Here is a 23,758-nt window from a genome sequence, read left to right as displayed (position 1 = left end):
CGGTAATAACTGTTCCTGAACCTGGTAGCGTGAGTCCTGAGGCTCCTGTACCATCTTCCTGATGACAGCAGCAAGAAGAGAGTGTGTTATGTGTGGTGTGTGTGTGTGTGTGGGCGGGGGGGGGGGGGGGGGCGGTCCCTGATGATGGATGCTGATTTTCTGCGACAACGCTTCATGTAGATGTGCCCAATGGTGGGGAGGGCTTTACCCACTGGGACTGGGACATACCCACTACTTTTTGTAGGATTTTCCATTCAAGGGCATTGGTGTTTCCATACCAGGCTGTGACGTAGGCAGTCAACATACTCTCCACTATGCATCACTAGAAGTTTATCAAAGTTAAACTATTAGGAAAGATGTCAGCAAAATAGAGAGAGTACAGAGGAGATTTATCAGAATGCTACCTGGGTTTCAGCATCTAAGTTACAGAGAAAGGTTGAACAAGTTAGTTCTTTATTCTTTGGAGTGTGTAGAAGGTTGAGGGGGGACTTGATAGAGGTATTTAAAATTATGAGGGGGGATAGATAGAGTTGACATGGATAGGCTTTTTCCATTGAGAGTAGGGGAGATTCAAACAAGAGGATATGATTTGAGAGTTAAGGGACAAAAGTTTAGGGGTAACATGAGGGGGAACTTCTTTACTTAGAGAGTAAACACAAGAAAATCTGCAGATGCAGATGGAAATTCAAACAACACTGACTTTAGTCCTGACGAAGGGTCTCGGCCCAAAACGTCAACAGTGCTTCTCCTTATAGATGCTGCCTGTCCTGCTGTGCTCCACCAGCATTTTGTGTGTGTGGTTTTACTCAGAGAGTGGTAGCTGGGTGGAATGAGCTTCCGGTAGAAATGGTAGAGGCAGGTTCGATTTTGTCATTTTTTAAAAAATTGGATAGGTATATGGACAGTAAAGGGATGGAGGGTTATGGGCTGAATGCAACACAGACTAGAAGGGCCGAGGTGGCTGTAATCATTATATGGTTGTATATAAAGTTTTAGATGTCATGCCAAATCTACACCAAACTCTTGAGGAAGTAGAGCCACTGCCATGCTTTCTTCGTAACTGCACTTAACGTGTTCTGTGCCCAGGACAGGTCCTCTGAAGTACTTCCCATCTGTGTGGTGAGAGTTGGCTGGGGCAGGAGGTAGGTAGGGACAGTGACTGCTGCTTTCAAGTCTGATACCCCCCTGACTTGGACACGTATTGTCAGCCCTTTGGTGCATTGTCTGTGCTCGCTCCCAGAGGAACAATTAGGTTTCCAGTATTGTCTTCATAACCAACCCACTCATCGTTGGGATGTGGGAGGAAACCAGAGGACCGGGGGGGGGGGAACCCACAAAAGGAGGAACCTGCATACTCCACATAGGCAGCAGGGGGAATTCCTGATTGAGCTGTGCCACTGTGCTGCCATCTCCGGACTGATACATTAGAACTTCCTGCTTCCGTTTCTCCAGAGAGGCTGCGGTGTGGGTGCACGGTAGCCTCGTGGTTAGCGTAACGCCAGCAATCTGGGTTCATCAGGAAGTTGTACGTTCTCCCTGTGCCTGCATGGGAATGGCATGTTGGCGGCTTTCAACAGGCTGTCACTGGCCAACGTTTGTCTGGACTTTGTCCTAGGCCAGCACACTCGCGTAGTGGTTAGCACAAAGCTTTACGGTTCAGCTGATCTGGGTTGAATTCCTGCTGCTGCCTGTGAGGAGTTTGTACGTCCTCCCTTATGACTACACAGTTTCCTCTGGGTTCTTTGCACAGTCCAAAGACCTACCAGTTGGTGGGTGAATTGGTCATTGTAAATTGTCCCGTGATTAGACTAGGGTTAAATCGGGGGATTGCTGGGCGGTGCACTCGAAGGGCCAGAAGGGCCTTTTCCATCATAAATAACAATAAATAAATACCCCTCTTGATGTTTGCCAATTAGGTCTTGCAATATTATTTTTACATAAATTCTACTGTACTTCTTTATCTTTTTCCTGCAAATGCCTGCAAGAAAATGAATCTCAGGGTAGTATATGGTGACATGTATGTACTTCAATAATGAACTTACACTGACTTTGATCACTTACTGACTTAGGAAGATCAATTTGACCTCAGTTGACCTTAGCATCAGAGTTCCAATCTCCAACCACCCACGGTGAGCATCTCGGTCCTTCCTCATGTCTCTTGCTCCTCAGTCTTCAGTCAGACAGCTCGTCACCCCAACGACGGAGAGCAGGCCAGACCCGGTTTTCATTCTGCCCCAGTTGGTCACCGTCTCCTGTGGGGGCTTTTTCTGTTTCTTGCATGGTGGGTGGTTGGGGGGGGGGGAGGGGAGCTGAGGCATTTTGATGGAATAAGTGGGGGGTAGGGGGGGCGGGTAGGGTTGACGCTTTGCTGCTGCTTCAGCGTGATCGGGGTAGGAGTCTTTGGGGTTCTAAAGAAGGAGAAGTTTAGAAAGGAGAAACTTCTTTCCAAGAAGGAGAACTCTGATGTCCAGATGATTGTTATTTATTCCTTGGGGTTTTTTTTTACCTGTTTCAAGGATGTCTGTGGAGGGTTAGATTTTCAGATTGTATATTGTATACATTCTCTGATAGTAAATAGACTCATTGAACCATCCTTCACTTGTGCTAAGCAGCTAAATGCCAGGAGAAAATGTCTGAGAGATTTCCAAATGCCACTTGCTGTTGCCAATTCTAATTTTCCATCCTGAGGAGAACGGAGCAATCCTGAATGATACGGTTGATAATTCCTTACCTTATGCTTTGTCATGGCTCCCACGATGAGAGGGCACACCATCCCAGAGAGAGTCCCAACCCCGTTGGACAGTCCCATCAGGATACTGGCGTAACGTGGGGCGATGTCCAGATGGTTGACATTGAACCCTTCAGTGTGAAAAAACAAACAGAAGCCAGAGATGTGACAGGCGGAATCAACCTAATTCGTGTTTCCTCCTGTGAAATGTCAAACTGCCAGCACATCACAGGATCAGGAAAAAGCTGCGATGAATTGTAGACTCGGCCAGCTCCATCATGGGCACCACCCTCCCCTCCATCAAGACATCTTCAACAGGCGACGCCTTTAGAAGGCAGAACCCTTCATGAAGGACCCTCACCATCCAGGACAGGCCCTCTTCTCAGTAGCACCATCAGGGAGGAAGTACAGAAGTCTGAAGACCCACACTCAATGTTTCCATTTAATCCCCTCCACTTTCCCATTAACCCCTCCCCAGCATCCAGGACAACTTCAAGGAGCGATGCCTCAAAAAGGCGGCATCCATCATTAAGGACTCACATCACCTAAGACAGGCCCTCTTCTCAGTACTACCATCAGGGAGGAAGTACAGAAGTCTGAAGACTCATGTTTTAAGAACAACTTCTTCCCTTCCGCCATGAGATTTCTGAATGGTCCTTGAACACAACCTCACTCTTTTGCTCTTTTTTTGCATTACTTATTATTAGTAATCTTTATTATCTGCTTAGTACTAGATAAATGATCTACATATTTATATTTAATATTTTCTATATTCTATGTCCTAAGTTTGTCATAGCCGGGGGTGGTAGTGGGGGTGAGTTCCCACTACCTATAAAGTGCTCCGAATGGCGTGTGTCTCTAACAACCTTCGGGAGGTGGGGCTCCTCAGCCTTGAACGACAGCCCGCCTAGGAGAAGGAGAGCTCTGATTTTAAACCTCTGCTGCCTTGCGGCCACACCCGTCCACGGGAAAGACTTTGGGAGGAAGAAATCGGAGCCAGGGTCCCTAAGGCACTTTGATGTTCTTTACAACTTCACTCTGGCAGCCTCTGCGAGGACATCAGTGACGTGGAGAGGGGAACCTACTGCATGGCTTCTTCAAACCTTCCCGCCCAGGCTTGTGCCCTGAAGAGGACATGGTCCACCAGAGGCGCAAACCCATAATCCCCTGGGACCGACGGCTACTACTAACGTGCTCTATCTTCTATTTCCTATTATTTTTGTTGTTCCCTGTGACACACTGGGCAGCAACCTTGCCACCTCTTTAGCAGCTGACTGTTTCTCTTACGAGGCTGAGTTGCTGGCTCAAAGCTGATGGAAAGTGTACAAGGAGCTGGCCGGATTCGAACCCAGGACCACTCGCCTCAAAGTCCGGTGCTGATGCCACTATACCACCAGCCGGCTATTTCTTGTCGCAACTCATAGCAATTGGTATTGCAAACTTCAATTTCAACTTCTCTGTATTGCAACTTATGGTAATTTGTTTATCAATTGCTCTGTATTGCTGTTGCAAAACAACAAATTTCATGACATACTCTGGGTGATAATAAACCTGATTCTGATTCACACTGCCAACATCTGGTAATTCACGATAATGCGATCATGTTTATGAGGATCTCCTTCCAATAACACATGATAAGATCACAGGAGGAGAAGCACCAGAAGACCAGTCACCTGAGATAGCGAATCCACTGAAACCCACGGCCAGGACGAGGAAGGAGATGGCGATGCTTTTGGTGTGTGAGAACCCCACCACGAGAAGAAAGGTTGCTTCCAGCCCAAAACCTTCAAACGAAAGGAAGAGAGAGTAACGAAGGAGAATGAGATCGTGGGAAAGGTTGCACGGGGAACAAGATCATCCATGATTGAGTGACGGAGCGGACTCGATGGGCCAAATGGCCTCATTCTACTGCTCCTAAATCTTATGGCCTTATGGTCTCTGTCGAGGTCCGCCCAGAGTAGCTGCATTACAGGGGATCTGCAGACTGCTCCCAGGGGTGCACTCTGAGACAGATGCCAAGGGAAGATCGTGATCTCAGTGGAAACCACACTAGGGTCTGTCCATAAGTTGGTGGCCTGATCTGAAAGCCATTCTCATTGAGGCAGGTGCCGAGTGCAGGTGGCTTAGTCGCGTAGTGGTTAGCATAATGCCATTGCTATGCCAGCAACCCGGGTACAATTCCATCCTGTCTGATAGGAGTCATCCCTGAGACCATGTGGGTTTCCTCCAAATGCTCCAGTTTCCTCCCACATTTGAAAGACATATGAGGTTTGCAGGTTAATAGGGTAAGCACGGGCTCGTTGCGCTGGAAGGTCCCATAACATTGTTCCCTTGCCAAGATCTGCTGAGGGACTCAGGGAAAGGGGCACTCTGGTCTGCCGGAAATTTGTCGGTGGCCTGCTGCGACGAGACGTCTGGAGTGAATGCCACCGACTGGCACGTGCCAGGCTGCAGAAGGACGTGCTGAGGGATGCACCGAGGCTCACTGAGGGCTCGGTGCAGCAGAAGCTGGCAGGTGATGGTGGCAGTAGAGGAGGCCGTGGGTAGACATGTGGTGGTGGCATCCGTCGGTCTCGAGAGGCCGTGGATCTGTGCCTGGAGTTTCCAGGGCGCAGGCCTGGGCAGGGTTGTATGGGAGACCGACAGTTGCCCAAGCTGCAGGCCTTCCCCTCTCCACGCCACCGATGTTGTCCAAGGGAAGGGCACTAGGACCCATGCAGCTTGGCACCGGTGACGTCGCAGAGCAATGTGTTGTTAAGTGCCTTGCTCAAGGACACAAACACGCTGCCTCAGCTGAGGCTCGAACCAGTGACCTTCAGGTTACTAGTCTGATGCCTTGCCCACTAGGCCACGCGCCAACACATACTGGTAGACATACTGGAATGGGAATGGGGAGTGGCTGAAGGGTCCCAAAATGTCGACTGCACTCTTTTCCATAGGTGCTGCCTGGCCTGCTGAGTTCCTCCGACGCTTTGTGTGTGTCGCTCGGATTTCCAGCATCTGCAGGTTTTCACTTTAGGATATGGGTGGAATCAGCGGGAGGGAAGAGTGGGAGTCGTGACAAAGGCTGGGAAGTGAGGAGGGAAGATGTCGAAGGGCTGACGATGATAGAGTCTGATAGGACAGCAAGGTGGAACGTGCAATCAAGGAATCAGGGGAGGGAGGCGGGGAGAGCAGGAGGGCACAGGAGGGCTGGGGTTGGGAACTGGTAGGGAGGATCCAATCATTCAAATGTGTTTTAAGGAGGGTTGTGGAAAAGATATAAGAATGGTGATGAAAGGAAGGGTACACTGGAATTAAAGAGGGTGCTGAGGAGGTTCATTGCAATGATGCCAGGAATGAAAGGGTTAATATATGAGATTTAATAACTCTTAGAACAGAGATGAGGAGGATTTTATTTTTGGGCCAGAGGCAGGCGAATCTGTGAAATTCATTGCCACCATCGGCTGTGGAGGCCAAGTCATTGAGTATATTTAGAGTGGAGGTTGATAAGTTCTTGGTTAGTCAGGGATTCAAAGATTACAGGGAAAAGGCGGGAGAATGGGGTTAAAGAGGGTTAACATGATGGAATGACGGAGTAGAGTTGATGGGCCAAATGGCCTAATCCTGCTTCTATTACTTATGGTCTTATGGTTGTATGCTGAGGGAGGGAATTCCAGAGTTACGGTATCTCAGCAGTGGGAAGCACTTCCATCCAGTGTATGTTTACAAGTTCATATCCAAAACTCCGTGGTCTGATGCTTCTGTCTCCATCACCTTTCAGGCAGTGACTTCCAATCTCCATGGCAGTGTGGGAATAAACAAAGTTCTCTCATCTCCCCTCTGATTGTTCTGTGAAATATCCACTCTCCACTTCCCACAACAGGTGCTGTCTGACCCCCACCGACTCCCTCCAACATCCCGTGTCTTGTCACACCTGCAGTCACCCGTGTCTCCTTCTGAAGTCTCTGGACCCGCCTGCCCAAGGCACCAGGCTGTCCTTATTTGGAGACACAAGAGAGACTGCAGGGGCTGGAATCCGGAGCAACACACGGTCTGCTGGAGTTAGAGGGAGGGCCGAGCAGCTTCTGTATCAGGAAAGGAATTGTCAATGCCGCGGTCGGAAACCCTGCACCAGTCCTGATCAACAATTCTTTCCGATAGGTGCTGCTCGATCCACTGAGTACTTCCAGCAGACTGCTTGGGTTGACTGTAGGTGCTCCTGATTTACTCTGTTTGCACCCCCATAGCTTTATAATTGCGTGCGTTGATGAAAGAAAAATGGAAGGCTATGTGGGAGGGAAGAGTTAGATTGATTTTCGAGTGGGTTAGAAGGTTGGCATAGCATTTGTTCCATGTTCGATAGTAGGTTCTATGTTCAGGGATGGTGGTAGAGGCAGATATTTTTAGATGGGCACATGGATGAAATAAAAACGGAGGACTATGTGGGAGGGAAGAGTTAGATTGATTTTCGAGTGGGTTAGAAGGTTGGCATAGCATTTGTTCCATGTTCGATAGTAGGTTCTATGTTCAGGGATGGTGGTAGAGGCAGATATTTTTAGATGGGCACATGGATGAAATAAAAACGGAGGGCTATGTGGGAGGGAAGGGTTAGATTGATCTTCGACTGGGTTAGAAGGTTGGCACAACAATGCGGGCTGAATGGCCCATACTGTTCTGTGTTCTATCTGACTTCAAAATTAATCCATGTTGGCCAAAAGTGAAGACTGGTTAAAGGGAGATTTCAGACTAACATCATGAAGCAATTCTTTACGTAACTAGTGGTGAACACATGGAACAAACTACCTAGTTGTGTAGCTGAGACTAGTAGCTCAGAGACTTTCAAATCTAAACTCAATAGTTATTTCAACGCACTATGTGAATAGGAATTCAGCAAGCTTTGGTGGGCCGAGTGGTCTGTTCTTGCCAAAAACTTCTAATGCTCTAATGTTCTTGTTTAGCCTCCTCCATTCCAAAAACGAAACCATCGCACTTGGTGAAACTTTGAGCGTAGCAATAATTTTCCAATGGCAATGTTTTCATAGGTTCCTTCCCCCCTCCCCCTCACATCCAACCTCTTTTGTTTAACACTGCAGGAGCCTCGAGTTGCGGTGGAAAGAGATGGACTTGTGTTGGGGTCTGTGTGGTCATTGTGAGTGGGCCAGGACATGGCGGCAGTTAAGTGGGCTTGGTATTGGACTGAGAGGTAGCCCTATCCCCATAGAGAAACTCTGCAGAAACAAACCTCCACAGTTCATCAGCTTCCGGACATTGGTGGTGGACATGATGTTCTTGGATCGGAGGAAATCAGCGATTTGCCCGCCAATGGGCACGATGATCGTCATGACGAGATGGGGGAGAGCAGACAGCAGGCCGACCTGAGGGGAGGGAAGGGTGAATATGGAATTAATGACCTCAGATACCTTAGGGCCTGATATTCACTACTAGCTCCTTCAGGCTGTTCAGTGGAATAGAGCGTTGGGCACTTTGTTGAAGTGAGACATGGTCCCAGTTGTTCAAAGTACTCGCCACCTGATATCCGGTCCCATGGTCTACTCTGCTGAACCAGGTCAGTGGCACAGGCAACTTCCAGCTAAATGCAAAGCCCCACAACAGGCCATTCAGCCCATTTGGCACATACTAGTGACTATTCGCCACACCAATCTCCTGCAACTTCAGCACATCAGAACGTTCAGCAGGACTGGGTGGCAGCAGAATTAACTCTTCAAGCTACTGACCCCTCTTCCAATGTTCTGAAGAATTAATCTCTCTCACCACAGATGCTGACAGGACTGCCAAACATTTCTAATGTTTTCTCACAGCCGGTGGGAGTGAGTTCCATGTTCTCACGTCCCTCTGTGTAGCAAAACTTCTCTTGCGACAGCCTGTTTCTGGTTGGTTTTGGACCTCCCCGTTGGAGGGATGTCCTTTTTATCTTGTTGGTATGACAGGTAGTGTGATATTTTACAGTGCGCTCAATTCCCGCCGCCCTCTGTAAGGTGTCTGTACGTTCTCTCTGTAGCCCTGTGGGCTTCCTTCAGGTGCTTTGATTCCCTCCCACATTCTAAAGATGTACAAGTGAGGGTTACTAAGTTTTGGGCAGGCTATGTTGGCACTGGAAGCATGGCCACACTTGTGGGCTGCCAAGGATCGTGTAGGTTGTCGACTTGAACCACACGTTTCGCTGTACGTTTTGTTGTTTCAACGCACAGGTGACAAATAAGGCCAACCTTTAAATCTTGAAAATCTTTAAACGCAGGGTCACGATCTGAAACGTGATCCCCCCTCTCCCCCACAGATGCCGAGTTTGCCTGGCCGCTGAGAACCCAGAACCGTACGGTGCTGGAACAGCCCCTTCAGATCACCATCTCTGCTGAACTTTACTGAATTAAACAAACGCCCTTTGCCTACACGTGGTCCATATCCCTCTATTCTCCACATTTTCATGTGCTTGACTAAAAGCCTCAAACTCCTCCATCCTATTTGCTTCTGCCACCACTCCCGTCAGCCCAATTCCGGCACCTACCGCTCTCTGGGTAAAGGACCTGCTCTGCACACCTCCTTCAAACTGAGAACAAAACACACACGCATACAAATTATTCCTTTCCATTGAAGCTGCTTGACCTGCTGAGCTCCTCCAGCATTTTGTGCCTGTTATTTTGGATTCCCAGCATCTGCATAATCTCTTCTGTTTATTCTTTAAACTTCTTACCTTAAGCTATGCTCCCCACTACTTCAGATTTTGACCCAGAGTAAAAGACCCTATTCATCAGCACCTCGCACTTGCCAATTTCTACAGGGTTTTTCATCAAAGACACTTGGAACATTCTACAGTTGTCCTGTGGAGAGCTGTATAACTGGCTGCATCACCATAAGACCATAAGATCATAAGACATAGGAGCAGAATTAGGCCATTCAGCCCATCGAGTCTGCTCCTCCATTCCATCATGGCTGATCCTGATCCCACTCAACTCCAAACACCTGCCTTCTCACCATAACCTTTGATGCCCTGACCAATCAGGAAACTATCAATTTTTGCTTTCAATATGCCTACGGTCTTGACTTTCACAGCTGTCTGTGGTAGAGCATTCCACAGACTCACTACTCTCTGGCTAAAAGAATCCCTCCTTACCTCGGTTCTAAAGGCTCACCCCTCAATTTTGAGGCTGTGCCCTCTAGTTCTGGACACCCCACCACAGGAAGCATCCTTTCCACATCCGCCTTATCTAGTCCTTTCAACATTCTATAGCTTTCAATGAGATCTCCCCTACATTCTTCTAAATTCCAGTGAGTACAGGCCCAAAGCTGCCAAACACTCCACATAGGTTAACCCTTTCATTCCTGGAATCATCCTTGTAAACCTCCTCTGGACTCTCTCCAATGACAACAAATCCCTTCTGAGATATGGGGCCCAAAACTGTTGATAATGCTCCGTGCATTATAATGTCTTATAAAGCCTCTGCATTACCTCCTTGTTTTTATATTCTATTTCTCTTGAAATGAATGCCAACAACGCATTTGCCTTCTTTACCACAGACTTGACCTGTAAATTAACCTTCTGGGAATGTTGCACAAGGGCTCCTAAGTCCCATTGCACCTCTAATGTTTGAATTCTCTCCCCATTTAGGTAACAGTCTGCACTTTTGCTTCTCTTACCAAAATGCATTATCATACGTTTCCCAACGCTTGAGTCCATCTGCCACTTTTTTCGCCCATTCTTCCAACTTGTCTAAGTCGTCCTGCAATCACCTTGCTTCCTCAGCACTACCTACCCCTCTGCCTATCTTTGTATCATCCGTAAACTTTGGCACAAAGCCATCAATTCCATTATCTAAATTCTTGACAAACAATGTGAAAGGTAACGGTCCCAATACTGACCCCTGTGGAACACCACTAGTCACTGTCAGCCAACCAGAAAAGGCCCCCTTTACTCCCACTTGCTGCCTCCTGCCCATCGACCACTCCTCTTTTCTGTAATGCCATGGGATTTTATCTTGTTAAGGAACGTCATGTGTGGCACCTTATCAAATGCCTTCTGAAAATCCAAGTAAATGACATCTGTTGCTCACCCACTTGTTCACCCTGCTTGTTACTTCCTCAAAGAACTCAAACAGATTTGTCAGGCAAGATTCTCTTTACAGAAACCATGCTGACTTTCACTTATTTTATCATTAGTCTCCAAGTACCTCAAAACCTCATCCATAATAATGGACTCCTACTCTTTTCCAACCACAGAGGTTAGACTAACTGGCCTATAATTTCCTTTCTTTTGCCTCCTCCCTTCTTAAAGAGAGGAGTGACACTTGCAAATTTCCAGTCCTCTGGAACCATGACAGAATCAAGTGATTCTTGAAAGATCATAACCAATGCATCTGTTATCTCTTCAGCAACCTTTCTCAGAACTCTGGGATGTAGTCTATCTGGTCCAGGTTACTTAACCACTGTAAGAAATTTCACTTTGCTTAACACCCTTTCCTTTGTAATAGCAATGGCGCTCTCTCCTGCTCTCTGACACTCATGGAGCTTTGGCACACTACCAGTGTCCTCCACAGAGAAGACGGATGCAAAGTACTTATTAATTTCATCTGCCATTTCTTTGTCCCCCATTACAACCTCACCAGCATCATTTTCCAATTGTCCAATATCAACTCTCACTTCCCTTTTACTCTTAATATAACTGAAAAAACTTCTGGTATTGTGCTTTATATTATCTGTTAGTTTGCCCTCATATTTCATTTTTTCCCTTCTTATGGCTTTTCTAGTTGCCTTTGGTTTGATTTTAAAAGCATTCCAAACATCCAACTTCCTATTCACTTTTGCTACATTATATGTCCTTTCCTTGGCTTTTATGTAATCCTTAACTTCCCTTGTCAGCCGCGGTTGCCTAGCCCTGCCATTTGAGAGCTTCTTCTGTGGGACATATCTAACCTACACCTTGTGAACTATTCCCAGAAATTCAGCTACCGCTGCTCTGCTATCATCCTCGCCAGTATCCTCCTCTAGTCAATAGACAATAGACAATAGGTGCAGAAGTAGACCATTTGGCCGTTCGAGCCTGCACTGCCATTCTGAGATCATGGCTGATCATCTACTATCAATACCCGGTCCCTGCCTTGTCCCCATATCCCTTGATTCCCCTATCCATAAGATACCCATCTAGCTCCTTCTTGAAAGCATCCAGAGAATTGGCCTCCACTACCTTCTGAGGCAGTGCATTCCAGACCCCCACAACTCTCTGGGAGAAGGAGTTTTTCCTTAACTCTGTCCTAAATGACCTACCCCTTATTCTCAAACCATGCCCTCAGGTACTGGACTCTCCCAGCATCTGGAACATATTTCCTGCCTCTATCTTGTCCAATCCCAGTCCTCCTGGGCAAGCTCGTCTCTCATGCCTCTGTAATTCCCTTTATTCCATTGTGATTCTGATGCATGCGACTTGTGTTTCTCCATCTTAAATTGCAGTATGAATTCAATCATATTATGATCACTGCCTCCTAAAGGTTCCTTTACCTTAAGCTCCCTAATAAAATCTGGGTTATTACACAGCACCTAATCTAAGACAGCCTTTCCCTGAGTAGGCTCAAGCACAAGCAGCTCTAAAAAGCCACCTTGTAGGCATTCAACAAATCCCCTCTCTTCTAATACAACACCAACATGATTTTCCCAATCCCCTTGCATACTGAAGTCTAATGAGATGCTAATGTACACCTTTTACCAGAAAGATGAAGTAAATAAAAAGAAAATAAATGTAAAATACATAAAGTAGATAAAAATAGAACACATGAAGTCAGAGCAGGAGTCGGCCATCTGGCCCACTAGGCCCGCTCTTCCTTTAAGTCTATCTTTAATAAATTTAATGAGGAAGCCTCTACTTCTTCCCTGGCCAGATAATACCATAGATTCACTACTCTCTGGGAAATACAGTTTCTCCTCATCTTCATCCTAAATCTTTTCCCATGAGTCTTGAGGCTATAACCCTAGATCTAATTTCATCTACTAGCGGAAACAACTTTCCTCACTCGAACTTCTCTACCATTTTGTTAATTGTAAACGTTTCTATGAGATCTCCAACCCTCTCTGTGCATTAGGACGCATGCTGTACCTTGCTGATTTCAAACCCAAAAACTTCCTCAAAGTACGCTGGCTGGCTGATCAGAAGCAGGTAGAAGGTCCAACTGCGACAGAAGTTGGCCACGATGATGGCGTAGACAGGCATTGAGGTGAAAAACCTGTGCCAGGGCGCCTTGAATTTCTGTCAGAAGACGCAACCAAGAAGAGAATCAGGTCAAGGTCAAACTCACAGTGAACCTGTCCACCCCTCCCACTCCTCACCCACTAGGTCCCCAGTCTCCCAACAAACCTTCAAATCAAACAACTCAGTGCACCTGTGTGTGTTGTCCAATACTCCCACTGCTTTCCTCCTTCCTTATGGTCCTGTAAATAACCTCAGTTTTCTCTCAGGTATATTCCCGATGACACCAGCAATGCAGGGGTTAATGTAGGAGGAGCACTTAATGGCTCTGGGCTTGGACTCACTGAAGTTTAGAAAAACGAGGAAGGATTCTAACTGAAAACTATCAAACATTGAAAGGCCTAGATAGGGTACATGTCGAGAGGATGTTTTTCATAGTGGGGGAGTCCAGGACCAGAGGGCACAGACTCAGAATAGAAGGATTTCAATGTCTAAGAGAAGTTTGGTTGGTAATGGATGAGAGAGATGGACGGCTATGGTCCGGGTGCAGGTTGATGGGACCAAGCAATTTAAATGGTTCCACATGGACTGGATGGGCCGAAGGGCCTGATTCTGTGCTGTAGCTTTCTGTGATATCTCTTTAGAAGAGAATTAAGAAGGGATTTCTTTAGCTAGAGGGTGGTGAATCTGTGGAATTCATTGCCACAGATGGCTGTGGTGGACACGTCATTGGATATATTTAAAGCAGAGGTTGCTAGGTTCTTGATTAATTAGGGTGTCAGATGTTATGGGGAGAAGGCAGGAGGATGGGGTTGAGAGGGATAGTAAATCAGCCATGATGCAATGGTGGAGCAGACCAGCTGGGCTGAATGGCCTAACTCTGTTCCTATGTCTTATGGTCTTATGGTTTGTATAAACCCCTTTAAATTATGGGACAGGAGCTGTGGTGGCAAAGCTGAAGTGTGACCTGAGGACCCTTGGGGGCGGGGGGAGATTTCATGACACATGGAAGCTGTTCCTGATGAGGGTCTAATTGGGAGTAGGAGTTCGGGGGGGGGGGGTCAAAGGCCAATCTTACCCATTTCCTCGTGAGCTTAGAGGGAACACACCTATTCCTCCTGACCTCTCCACCCTCCCAGGAAGAAGTGGTTTGAAGCCTTTCAGAAAATGCGAAGCTCTGCCCAAGCAAGGGGTTGAGCCGGTGTCACACACTAAACGCTGCAGGAACTCAGCAGGTCAGGCAGCACCTACGGAGGGTAATAAACAGTCAACTTCATCAGGACTGGAAAGGAAGGGGTCAAACGCCAAGGTAAGAAAGTGGGGGAGGAGTGACCGAGGGCAGCTAGAATGGGGAATGGAAAACGAGAGAGAGGGGGAAGGGGAGAAATTACTGGGTTAAAGAAGTTGATGTTCATGCCGTCAGGTTGGAGGCTAACTCGATGGAATATGAGGTGTTGCTCCTCCAACCTGAGAGTGGCCTCATCATGGCATCAGAAGAGGCCAAGGCCTGACATGTTGGAATGGGAATAGGGATTGGAATTAAAGTGGGTGCCATCGGGAAATCCAGCCTGTTGTGAACGGAGCAAAAGTTCTTGACAAAGCAGCCCCCCCCCCAATCTACGTCGGGTGTCACCAACGTAGAAGAAGGCTGCACTGAGAGCACTGGGTGCTGTAAATGATTCTGACCGATGCTCAGGTATTGCCTCATCTGGAGGGACTATTTGGGGCCTCGAAGGGAGGAGGTGAATGGGCAGGTGTAGCACTTGTACCTCTTGCCGGGTTAAGTGCCAGGAGGGAGATTATTGGGGTGGGACGAATGGACAAGGGAATCACGAAGAGACTGATCCCTGCAGAAAGTAGAGAGTTGGGGGGGGTGGGAGGGAGGGAAAGATGTGTTTAATGATAGGACCCTGTGGAAGATGCATAATATGCTGGACGAGGAAGCTTGTGTGGTGCAGGTCCAGTTGGCTTCCTCATCAAACTCGTCGACTATGGGACGATCCTCACCCTTGCACCAGCAGGATCTGGGTTCAAATCCCACTTCCCCCTCTGCTCAAAACGTGGGGCTTGGAGAAAGGACACACTCACCGCTAGAGGGTTCATAAGGTTGGCACCTTCTCCAATGGCTTCCTCGATATAGATCTTCTCCTGCTCCGTAATGGTGGGGTGCTTGGCTGGGCTCTCAAAGGACACCAGTAGCCAAAACACGTACCACACCAAGCCAAAGCTTCCTGAGGGACAAGAGAAAGGTGGAAAGGGATTTATTTTGGAGCATCCAATACCTTCGTGTGTGGACCGAGCTGCCAGAAGAGGTACAATAGTATCATTTAAGAAGCACTTGGACAGGTACATGGAGGGACAAGCCTTACAGGGGTATGGGATGAACGCAGGAAATTGGGACAAGCACGTGGTCAGCATGGACAGCTGGGGCCGAAGAGCCTATATTTATGCTATGCTGTTCTATGACCCTGTTCCCTCCAACATGCGCTGACAGAGTCACAGGGTCATTCTGGAGGGAAACACGCCCTTTGTCCGCATTGTCCATGCCGGCTGGGTTACCTAACGAGCTGATCCCATCTGCTCTCATTTGGCCCACAGCTCTCGCAACCTCTCCTATCCAAGGACTTACCCCAATGATGAGGAGAAATAATGTGTCTGCCTCAATCGCTATTTCCAGCAACTCGTGCACACGAAGGAGTTGCCCCTGAAGTCCCATTTAAAGTTCTTGCCTTTGATCTTAAGCCTGCATACATCCTCTTGTTTCTCGCACTCCCCCCTGGAAAAAGAGACTTTGTGCTTCCACTCTGTCTGTGTCTCTCATGATCTTATCAAGTCACCCCTCATCTCCGGCGTTCCAGGGAAGAACGTCCCAATCTATGCGGCTTCTGATAACTTACACCCCCAAGTCCAGACAACCTCCTGGTTAATCATTCACGGAATCATGTAACAGAGAAAATGGTTCCTCAGACCCCTGTGCTGGCCAGCAACCACTTATACTGACCCCATTCTCCCCCACTCTCCCAAAAATTCCCCCCACTAGATTGTACCAGGGACAATTTACAGTGAAACCCACTGACACGCACGATGTGGATGTGGGAAGAAACTGGAGCTCCTTGGAGGGACATGCAAACTCCACACAGACAGCGTCGCCAAGTCCAGGTTACTGGAGCAATGAAGAATCAAATCCCATTTATGCTCATCCTACACCAGTACAGGCCCTTCAGCCCATTGATGTCATGCTCCCCCTTTTAACCTACACTAATATATTCTCCGCACATTCCTGTTGTTATTCCAGATTCTATGCCTCACCTACACGACGAGACCCCCTTCCCCCCACGTCTTTGGGATGCGGGCAGAGATCGGAAGATCGGATCACCCGGAATAAACCTCCTAGTTCTACAGGTGCAGCGCCCGAGGTAGGGATCGAACCTGGCTCTCTGGCAGTGCTGTGAGGCAGTGGCTCTACCTGTCGGGCCAGCTTGCTGCCCTGTGTATCTCAGCGTCAGTTCCTGGTTACAGGGAGCACCCCAAAGGCAGACAGAAGCAGTTCACGCCAGTATCACCATTCGAGCTGTTGTGTCAACGCCAGGTTAATAGCATTTGGCTATCATTTTAGGTCACGTGACTGCCACATGGGTGTGGCTAAGCGTCTTTCTGTGTTTTGGGGTTAAGTTACCCTCAGGGACAAGTCCTGCCATCTGGCGCTTACTCAATGTTGACAAAAAATAGAACGTAAAACATTACAGCTCACTACAGGCCCTTCGGCCCACAATATTGTGCTGGCATTTTAACCTACCCTAAGGTCACCCTAACCCTTCCCTCCCATATCTTTCAATTTTTCCATCATCCATGTGCTTATCTAAGAATCTCTTACATGTTCCTAACGTATCTGCCTCTACCACCACCCCGGTGATGTGTTTCATGCACCCACCACTCTCTGTAGAAGACCGACCTTTGACATCCCCCCCGTAGACCATAGAAATTCACAGCACATTACAGGCCCTTCGGCCCACAATGTTGTGCTGACCGTGTAACCTACTCTAGAGACTGTCTAGAATTTCCCTAGTGCAGAGCCCCCTATTCTTCTAAGCTCCATGTACCTATCTAAGAGGCTCTAAAAATACCCTGTTGTACCCACCTCCACCACCATCCCCCGCAGCCCACTCCACACACCCACCACTCTCTATGTGAAAAACTTACCCCTGACATCCCCTCTGTACCTACTTCCAAGCACCGTAAAACTGCGCCCACTTGTGTTAGCCATTTCAGCCCTGGGGAAAAGCCTCTTGCTATCCTCATGATCAATGCCTCTCATCATCTTATACACCTCTATCAAGTCACATCTCGTCCACCGTCGCTCCAAGGAGAAAGAGCTGAGTTCACTCAACCTATTCTCATAAGGTACGCCCTCCAATCCAGGCAACATCCTCGTAAATCTCCTCTGCACTCCTTCCATAGTATTCACATCCTTCCTGTAGTGAGGTGACCAGAACTGAACACAATACTCCAAGTGGGGTCTGACCAAGGTTTTATAAAAGTGTAACATTACCTCTCAGCTCTTGAACTCAATCCCATTGTTGATGAAAGCCAACACACCATACTACACCAACACTGTCAACCTACGCAGCAGCTTTGAGTGTCCTATCAACCCAGACCCCAAGATCTCTCAGATCCTCCAAACTGCCAAGAGTCTTACCATTTATATCATACTTTCCTCCAATCACCTTAAAATTATGCCCCCTTGTGTTAGCCATTTCCGCTTTGGGAAAAAGCCTTTGGCTGGCTACTCAATCTATAAACATGAGAGGTTCTGCAGTTGCTGGAAGTCCAGAGTGGAACTCACAAAGTGCAGGCCAGGCACCGTCAATGGAGAGGAACAATGACAGACATTCCACCTCTCCTTGAAGTTCCGGGAGTCTTCCACAAATTGATAGCGGCTCCCTGACACCCACAAATGATATACAATATTGTGGAAATCAGTTTTTGGGAGAGCGAGAGCGGGGGAGTGTGAGTGGGAGTGGGAGAGGGAGAGGTGAGTTTAACAGGCTTCATTTGTTCATTAGCATAGCTAACGTTATTTAAACTAGCTGGCTAGCTGCCAAGGAGCTGTTCTATTGCAGATATCCCAACTCCCCCGGGAGTCTCCCGCAAATTGATGGCATTACTTCCCTGAAATGAGTTTTTGCAGGGTGGAATGTCTGCAATGACTCAACGTTTTGGGCCAAGACCCTTCATCAGGACTGGAAAAGGAGGGGGGCAGAAACCAGAATAAGAAAGGGTGTGTGTGGAGGGGGTGGAGTGAAGGGGAATGAGTACAAGCTGGAAGGTGAGAGGTGAAGCCAGGTGAGGGGAAAGTAAGTAGGTGGGCGAGGTGGGGGGGGGGGGGAATGAAGTGAGAAGCATGGAGCTGATTGGCAGAAGAAGTAAAGGGCTGAAGAAGAAGGAATCTGATTGGAGAGGAGACTGCACCATGGCGGAAAGGGAAGGAGCAGGGGCACCCGAGGGAGGTGATAGGCAGGTGGGGAGAAGAGAAGGGTAAGAGGAGAGCCAGAATGGGGAGTGGAAAAGGAGAGAAGGGGGAAGAGGAGAGAAAGTACCAGAACTCACTTCCCTCTGGTGCCCCTCCTTCTTACCAATACCACTACCAATGATCAAAGGGCAGCCAGGGATGGAGGATGTGAACTGCCCAGTGTATACTGACATGCTCTTAGAACCCCACTTGCACGTACCATAGACATAGAAGACCGAGCTCCACCCTGAGTACTGGACAAGGACTCCCGCAAGGGGCATGGCCACAACTGCTCCAGCGTAGGAACCTACGAAGGAAATACAACACAAGGTTCAAGTTTATTTATCGCGTGTACACCGAAACAGACAGTGAAATGTGTTACTTGTGTTAACGAGCAACGCGCCCGGGGATGTGCTTGGGGCGGCCCACCAGCATCGCTGCACACTCAGGTGCCGACTTAGAACGTCACAGTGGCAGCGCAGAGCGACGAAACAAACCCCATTCCTCCCTCCCATCCACACACCGGGACCATCCTCCAACTTCACCACAGGCCACACTTTAGTCCTCAAGCCTCCCCCCTCCACCCGCCATCCTCCAGGTTAGGGTGGGATCAGTGTTAATGGACGGTTTGCTGAAGGGCCTGTACTATCTCTCTACAACACCGTCAGCACTAATTTGCTGATGAAACATTAAAATAAATTTATTATTAAAGTACATATATATCACCATATACAACACTGAGATTCGTTTTCTTGTGGGCATTCACAATAAAATGTAAGAAACACAATAGAAGCAATGAAAGACTCCCCAACAGGACGGACAAACAACCAATGTGCCAAAGACAGCAAACTGCAAATACAAGAGGAAAAAAGCAACTAATAATAATAAATAAATAAACAATAAATAGTGAGAACGTGAGATGAAGAGTCCTTGAAAGTGAGTCCATAGGTTCAGTGATGGGGTGAGTGAAGTTGAGTGAAGTTATCCCCATTAGTTCAAGAGCCTGATGATTGTTCCTGAACCTACTGGTGTGAGTCCTGAGGCTCCTGCACCTTCTTCCTGATGGCAGCAGTGAGACGAGAACATGTCCTGGGTGGCACTGGTCCTCGGCGACGGATGCTGCTGTCTTGCGACAGGTCTCTTGTGTGGATGTGCTCATTGGTGGGGAGGGCTTCACCCATGATGAACTGGGCCATATCCCTTACTTTTTGTAGGGTTTTCCATTCAAGGGCATTAGTGTTTCTGTACCAGAGGAAACCAGTCAATATACTCTCCACCACAAATCTATGGATGTTTGTCAAGGCTTTAGATGTCATGCCAAATCTTTGCAAACTTCAAAGGAAGAAGAGGCACCCCGTGCTTTCTTTGTAATTGCACTTATGTGTTGGACCCAGGACAGGTCCTCTGAAATGATAACACCAAGGAATTTGAAGTTGCTGATCCTCTCCACCTCTGACCCCCCCGATGAGGATGGGATTATGGACTTCTCGCTTCCTCCTCCTGAAGCCAATAGTCAGCTCCTTCGTCTTGCTTATACTGAGTGAGAAGTTGTTGCTGAGGCACCACTCAGACAGATTTACAATCTCCCTCCTAAGTGACCCATCACCACCACTGATTTGGCCAACAACTGCGGTGTTGTCAGCCAACTTCGTTATGGCACTTGAGCTGAGCTTAGCCTCACAGTCACAAGTGTAAAGCCAGTGGGGCAAGGGGGCTAATCCTGGTGCTGCACCCGTGCTGATGGAGATGGTGGAGGAGATGTTGCCAATCTGAACTGACTGTGGCGTGTTAGTGAGGAAATCCGGGATCCACAAGGGAGGTTCAATTCCACATCCGGTGCTGCCTGTGTGAAGTTTTCCGTGACCACGTTGGCTTCCCCTGTGTCCTCCCACATTCCAAAAGTCTGCGGGTTGCTGGCCACAGAAACTCGCCCCTCATTGTGTGAGGGAGAAGTGGGATCTGGAGCTAGTTGACGGGAATGTGGGGAGAATGAAACTGGGTATTTTTAAAACCAAAATAAACTTTATTCTTAATATGAAATTATTTACAAGAATAAACAACGCAGTAATTTTTCATTCTTACATTCACAATCAACGTGTAAAGTTGTATTTTGTCACATTGCTTAAAACCAATAGGGCTGTTGCCACTCATTTGGCCTCGAAGGGTGGTGCACTGTCACAGTAATTGAGGGGCTTCCTCACCCAACTCGGCTCTTCCCTGTCTGGTAGCAGAAGAACCCTTTGCTGGGTCCTTTCCCATCGAGCCCCAGCTCACAAACTGGAAAAGGATTGTGCGATCTCCCGTTGAAGGGTCTCGATCAAAAAAAACCTGACTGCTTGCTCCCCTCCATGGACCTGCTGAGCTCCTCAGGTATATTGCGTGCGTTGCTCAAGATTTCCAGCACCTGCAGACTCCCTTGTGTGCAGGATCTCCAGCACCGAGCCTCCCTGTCAGTCAAACAGCCCTCATTGCTGATACTTTCACAACTATCATTCAGGACTGTTCGAAGAGACCAGCTTGTGATTTTATTTTTTTGGCCTTGCATTCGTGACCTGGAGTTTGAGCGTCAGTACATGGAGGTTCCAGGATACACATAGGGACTGCTGGCCAAGGAGGCTGGTGATTCAGCTTGCAGTGCTGGGCCCTGCTGAAGCCCTTCCAACCACCGAGCGCATTTACAAGGAGTGTTGTCACAAGAAAGTAGCATCCTTCATCAAGGACCGCCAAACCCAGGCCATCCTCTTCTCTTACTTCTACCATCAGGCAGGAGATATAGAATCCTTGGTTCCCACGCGACCAGGTTTAGGAACAGTTATCACTCTACAACCATCAGGCTCCTGAACCAGAGGAGATAACTTTGCTCACCTTGACTCTGAACTGACTCCACAACCTATGGACTGACTTTCAAGGACTCTACATATCATGTTCTCAATATTATTTATTTATTTTTTGCATTTGCACGATTTGCCTTCTTTTGCACATTGGCTGTTTGTCAGTCTTCATTTAGCTTTCATAAATTCTATTGTATTTCAATAGGGAGAAGCGCTGTCGACGTTTCAGGTTCTGACGAAGGGTCTCGGCCCGAAACGTCGACAGGGCTTCTCCCTATAGATGCTGCCTGGCCTGCTGTGTGTTGCTTGAAATTCCAGTGTCTGCAGATTTCCTCGTGATTGTATTTCAATATTTTCTTGTAAATGCCTGCAAGAAAATTAATCTCAAGGGAGTACCAAAATAGGGTGGCATATACAGTACGTACTTCGATAATGCTTATGTGTCTTTGGCAAAGTTCACTGCACCGTGAGCATGGTTGCGGCGTAATGTGTGGGCTGTGGGATGTCTGGCTCTCTCTCCAGTCAGGAAAAATGGAACAGCAGTTATAGGTGGGTTAAACAGTCGACGCTTTGGGCTGATTCTCTTCATCAGCTCGCCAAAGCGTTGATCGTTTACTCCTCTCCACGGATGCTGCCCCACCTGCTGAGTTCCTCCAGCATTTTGTGTCTGTTACTCTAGATTTCCAGCCTGTCAGAGTCTCTAGTGCTTGTGGTGAACTACATATACCTGTCTGGACACGCCCCCCCCCCCTGCTGACTGCTCCTGTGGCTCCTCCCACGGATCCCAGTATAAAGGCAATTGAGGCCTGAGCCCGGCCTCTCAGTCTCCAGGATGTAGTATGGTGGTCAACCACTGCTTGTTCTTTCTTCCAGTCAATAAAAGCCGATATCTCGACCACGTCTCAGAGAGAGTTATTGATGGTGCATCAGTGCTATAGATGGGAGGGATGAGGTGGGATTTCTTCTCTAGACTTCCAGCAGCTCAGAACCCCTAGGGTTATAGGTGGGAAGAATGGGATGGGATTTCTTTATGCTATTTGAATCCACTCCCTTTTAAGATGCAATGGTAACTTGGTCTCTGTTAGAACCACTCAGTGTTGTTCTGGTGTTGGACTTTACCGCAGAGTTTAGCATGGTCCACCGGAGTGAAGGTTCATCTGCATTCCATTCTTGTGGGACAACGAATACACCAGCTGGCCTTCCACAGTCAGGGAATGGCATGTCGGGGTTGGGAAATTATGCTGCAGTTGTATAAGTCATTGGTGAGATTGATGAGAGATCTGAGTACGGTTTTGGTCAACTTATTCTCGAAAAGATGTGGTTAAAATAGAAAGAATGCAGAAACCATTTACAAGGGTGTTACCAGGATGAGAAGGTCTGAGTTATAGGGAGAGGAAGGCCAGGCTGGGTCTTTATTCCTCAGAAAGTAGGAGAATAAGGGGCAAAATATAGAAATGTTAAAATTTCTGATCTAAAATCCGTATAAAAATGTTTAAAATTATGAGAGGCATCAATCAGATGGACAATAACAGTCTTTTCCCTAGGATAGGGAGGGACAGTATTAAGGGGCATAAATTTAGGTTGGGAAGGGAATGGTTTGGAAGGGACCCAAAGAGCAACAGATGGTGGTGAGTACATGGAATGAAATGCTCGAGGAAGTGGTTGAGGCAGGTACACGAGTATCACTTAAGCAGCACCTTTATAGGTACATGGAGGGGCAGGACTGAGAGGAATACGGGCTGAGCGCAGGAAACTGGGAGAAGCTGGTTGGGAACCAAAAGTAAAGATTAGTTCTAGTTGTCACATGTACATTGAAACATGCGGTGAAAAGCATCCTTTCTGCCGGTGACCAGCGCCCCAGGGATGTGCAGGGGACGGCCTGCAGCCAACGACATGCTGAGAGCTCACGAACGCTAGCTTGTCTGTCTTTGGAATGTGGGAGGAAACTGGAGAACAGGGAGGAAACCCATATTGTCCTGGGGAGAAAGTACAAACTCTTTACAGACATTGGAGAATTGGACCCCGATCGCTGATCACTAGTGCTGTTAAGCATTGCACCAGCTGTTACGCTACCATGCCATGGCCGGCATTGACTGACTGGGCCGACGGGCCTGTATCTGTGCTGTATTGCTTTATGACTCCATAGAACACAGGATAGGCCGTTTAGCTCATGATGATGTACCTCACTAACTAAACGAACCAATGACTCCTAATTAACCCAATCTTCCCCGCCCATTGACCTTATCCCTCCCTTCTCTGCATATTTATCTGCCTAACAGAGTCACTTAAATGTTCCATGTCCATCTGCCTCATACCTCTGCGTACGTGGGACAGAAACAAGGCATTTAGTCTCATCTGCCCATGGCGTTCTCAGTGACTGCATCTTAGCTGCGTTTTACGGGAGCACCATCGAAAGCAACCTGACAAGTTGCATCTCCACTTAGTTTGGGAGCAGCCGAACATCGGACACAATCCCTACAGAGGACTGTGAGAACGGTTGAGAGGATCATTGGGGGTCT

General features: G+C 47.8%; 1 protein-coding gene across 1 annotated transcript in view; it reads right to left on the bottom strand.

Annotated features, from left to right (window-relative positions):
* The window catches only part of LOC132382789 (vesicular glutamate transporter 1-like), a 51,307-nt gene that overhangs the window by 1,862 nt on the left and 25,687 nt on the right, over positions 1–23,758 (bottom strand). The window contains exons 6-11 of the mRNA XM_059953251.1: positions 18,629–18,715; positions 14,988–15,130; positions 12,810–12,959; positions 7,953–8,085; positions 4,402–4,512; positions 2,732–2,859 (exon numbers count right to left, since the gene is read on the bottom strand). Of these exons, the coding sequence (XP_059809234.1) occupies positions 2,732–2,859; positions 4,402–4,512; positions 7,953–8,085; positions 12,810–12,959; positions 14,988–15,130; positions 18,629–18,715 (752 nt within the window). The remainder of the gene's footprint in view (positions 1–2,731; positions 2,860–4,401; positions 4,513–7,952; positions 8,086–12,809; positions 12,960–14,987; positions 15,131–18,628; positions 18,716–23,758) is intronic.

This window comes from Hypanus sabinus, chromosome 29 (genome assembly GCF_030144855.1).
Source record: "Hypanus sabinus isolate sHypSab1 chromosome 29, sHypSab1.hap1, whole genome shotgun sequence".
In the NCBI taxonomy this organism is placed as follows: domain Eukaryota; kingdom Metazoa; phylum Chordata; class Chondrichthyes; order Myliobatiformes; family Dasyatidae; genus Hypanus; species Hypanus sabinus.
The sequence above is the reverse complement of the archived record's forward strand: the minus strand, read 5'-3'. Positions and strand labels throughout refer to the sequence as shown.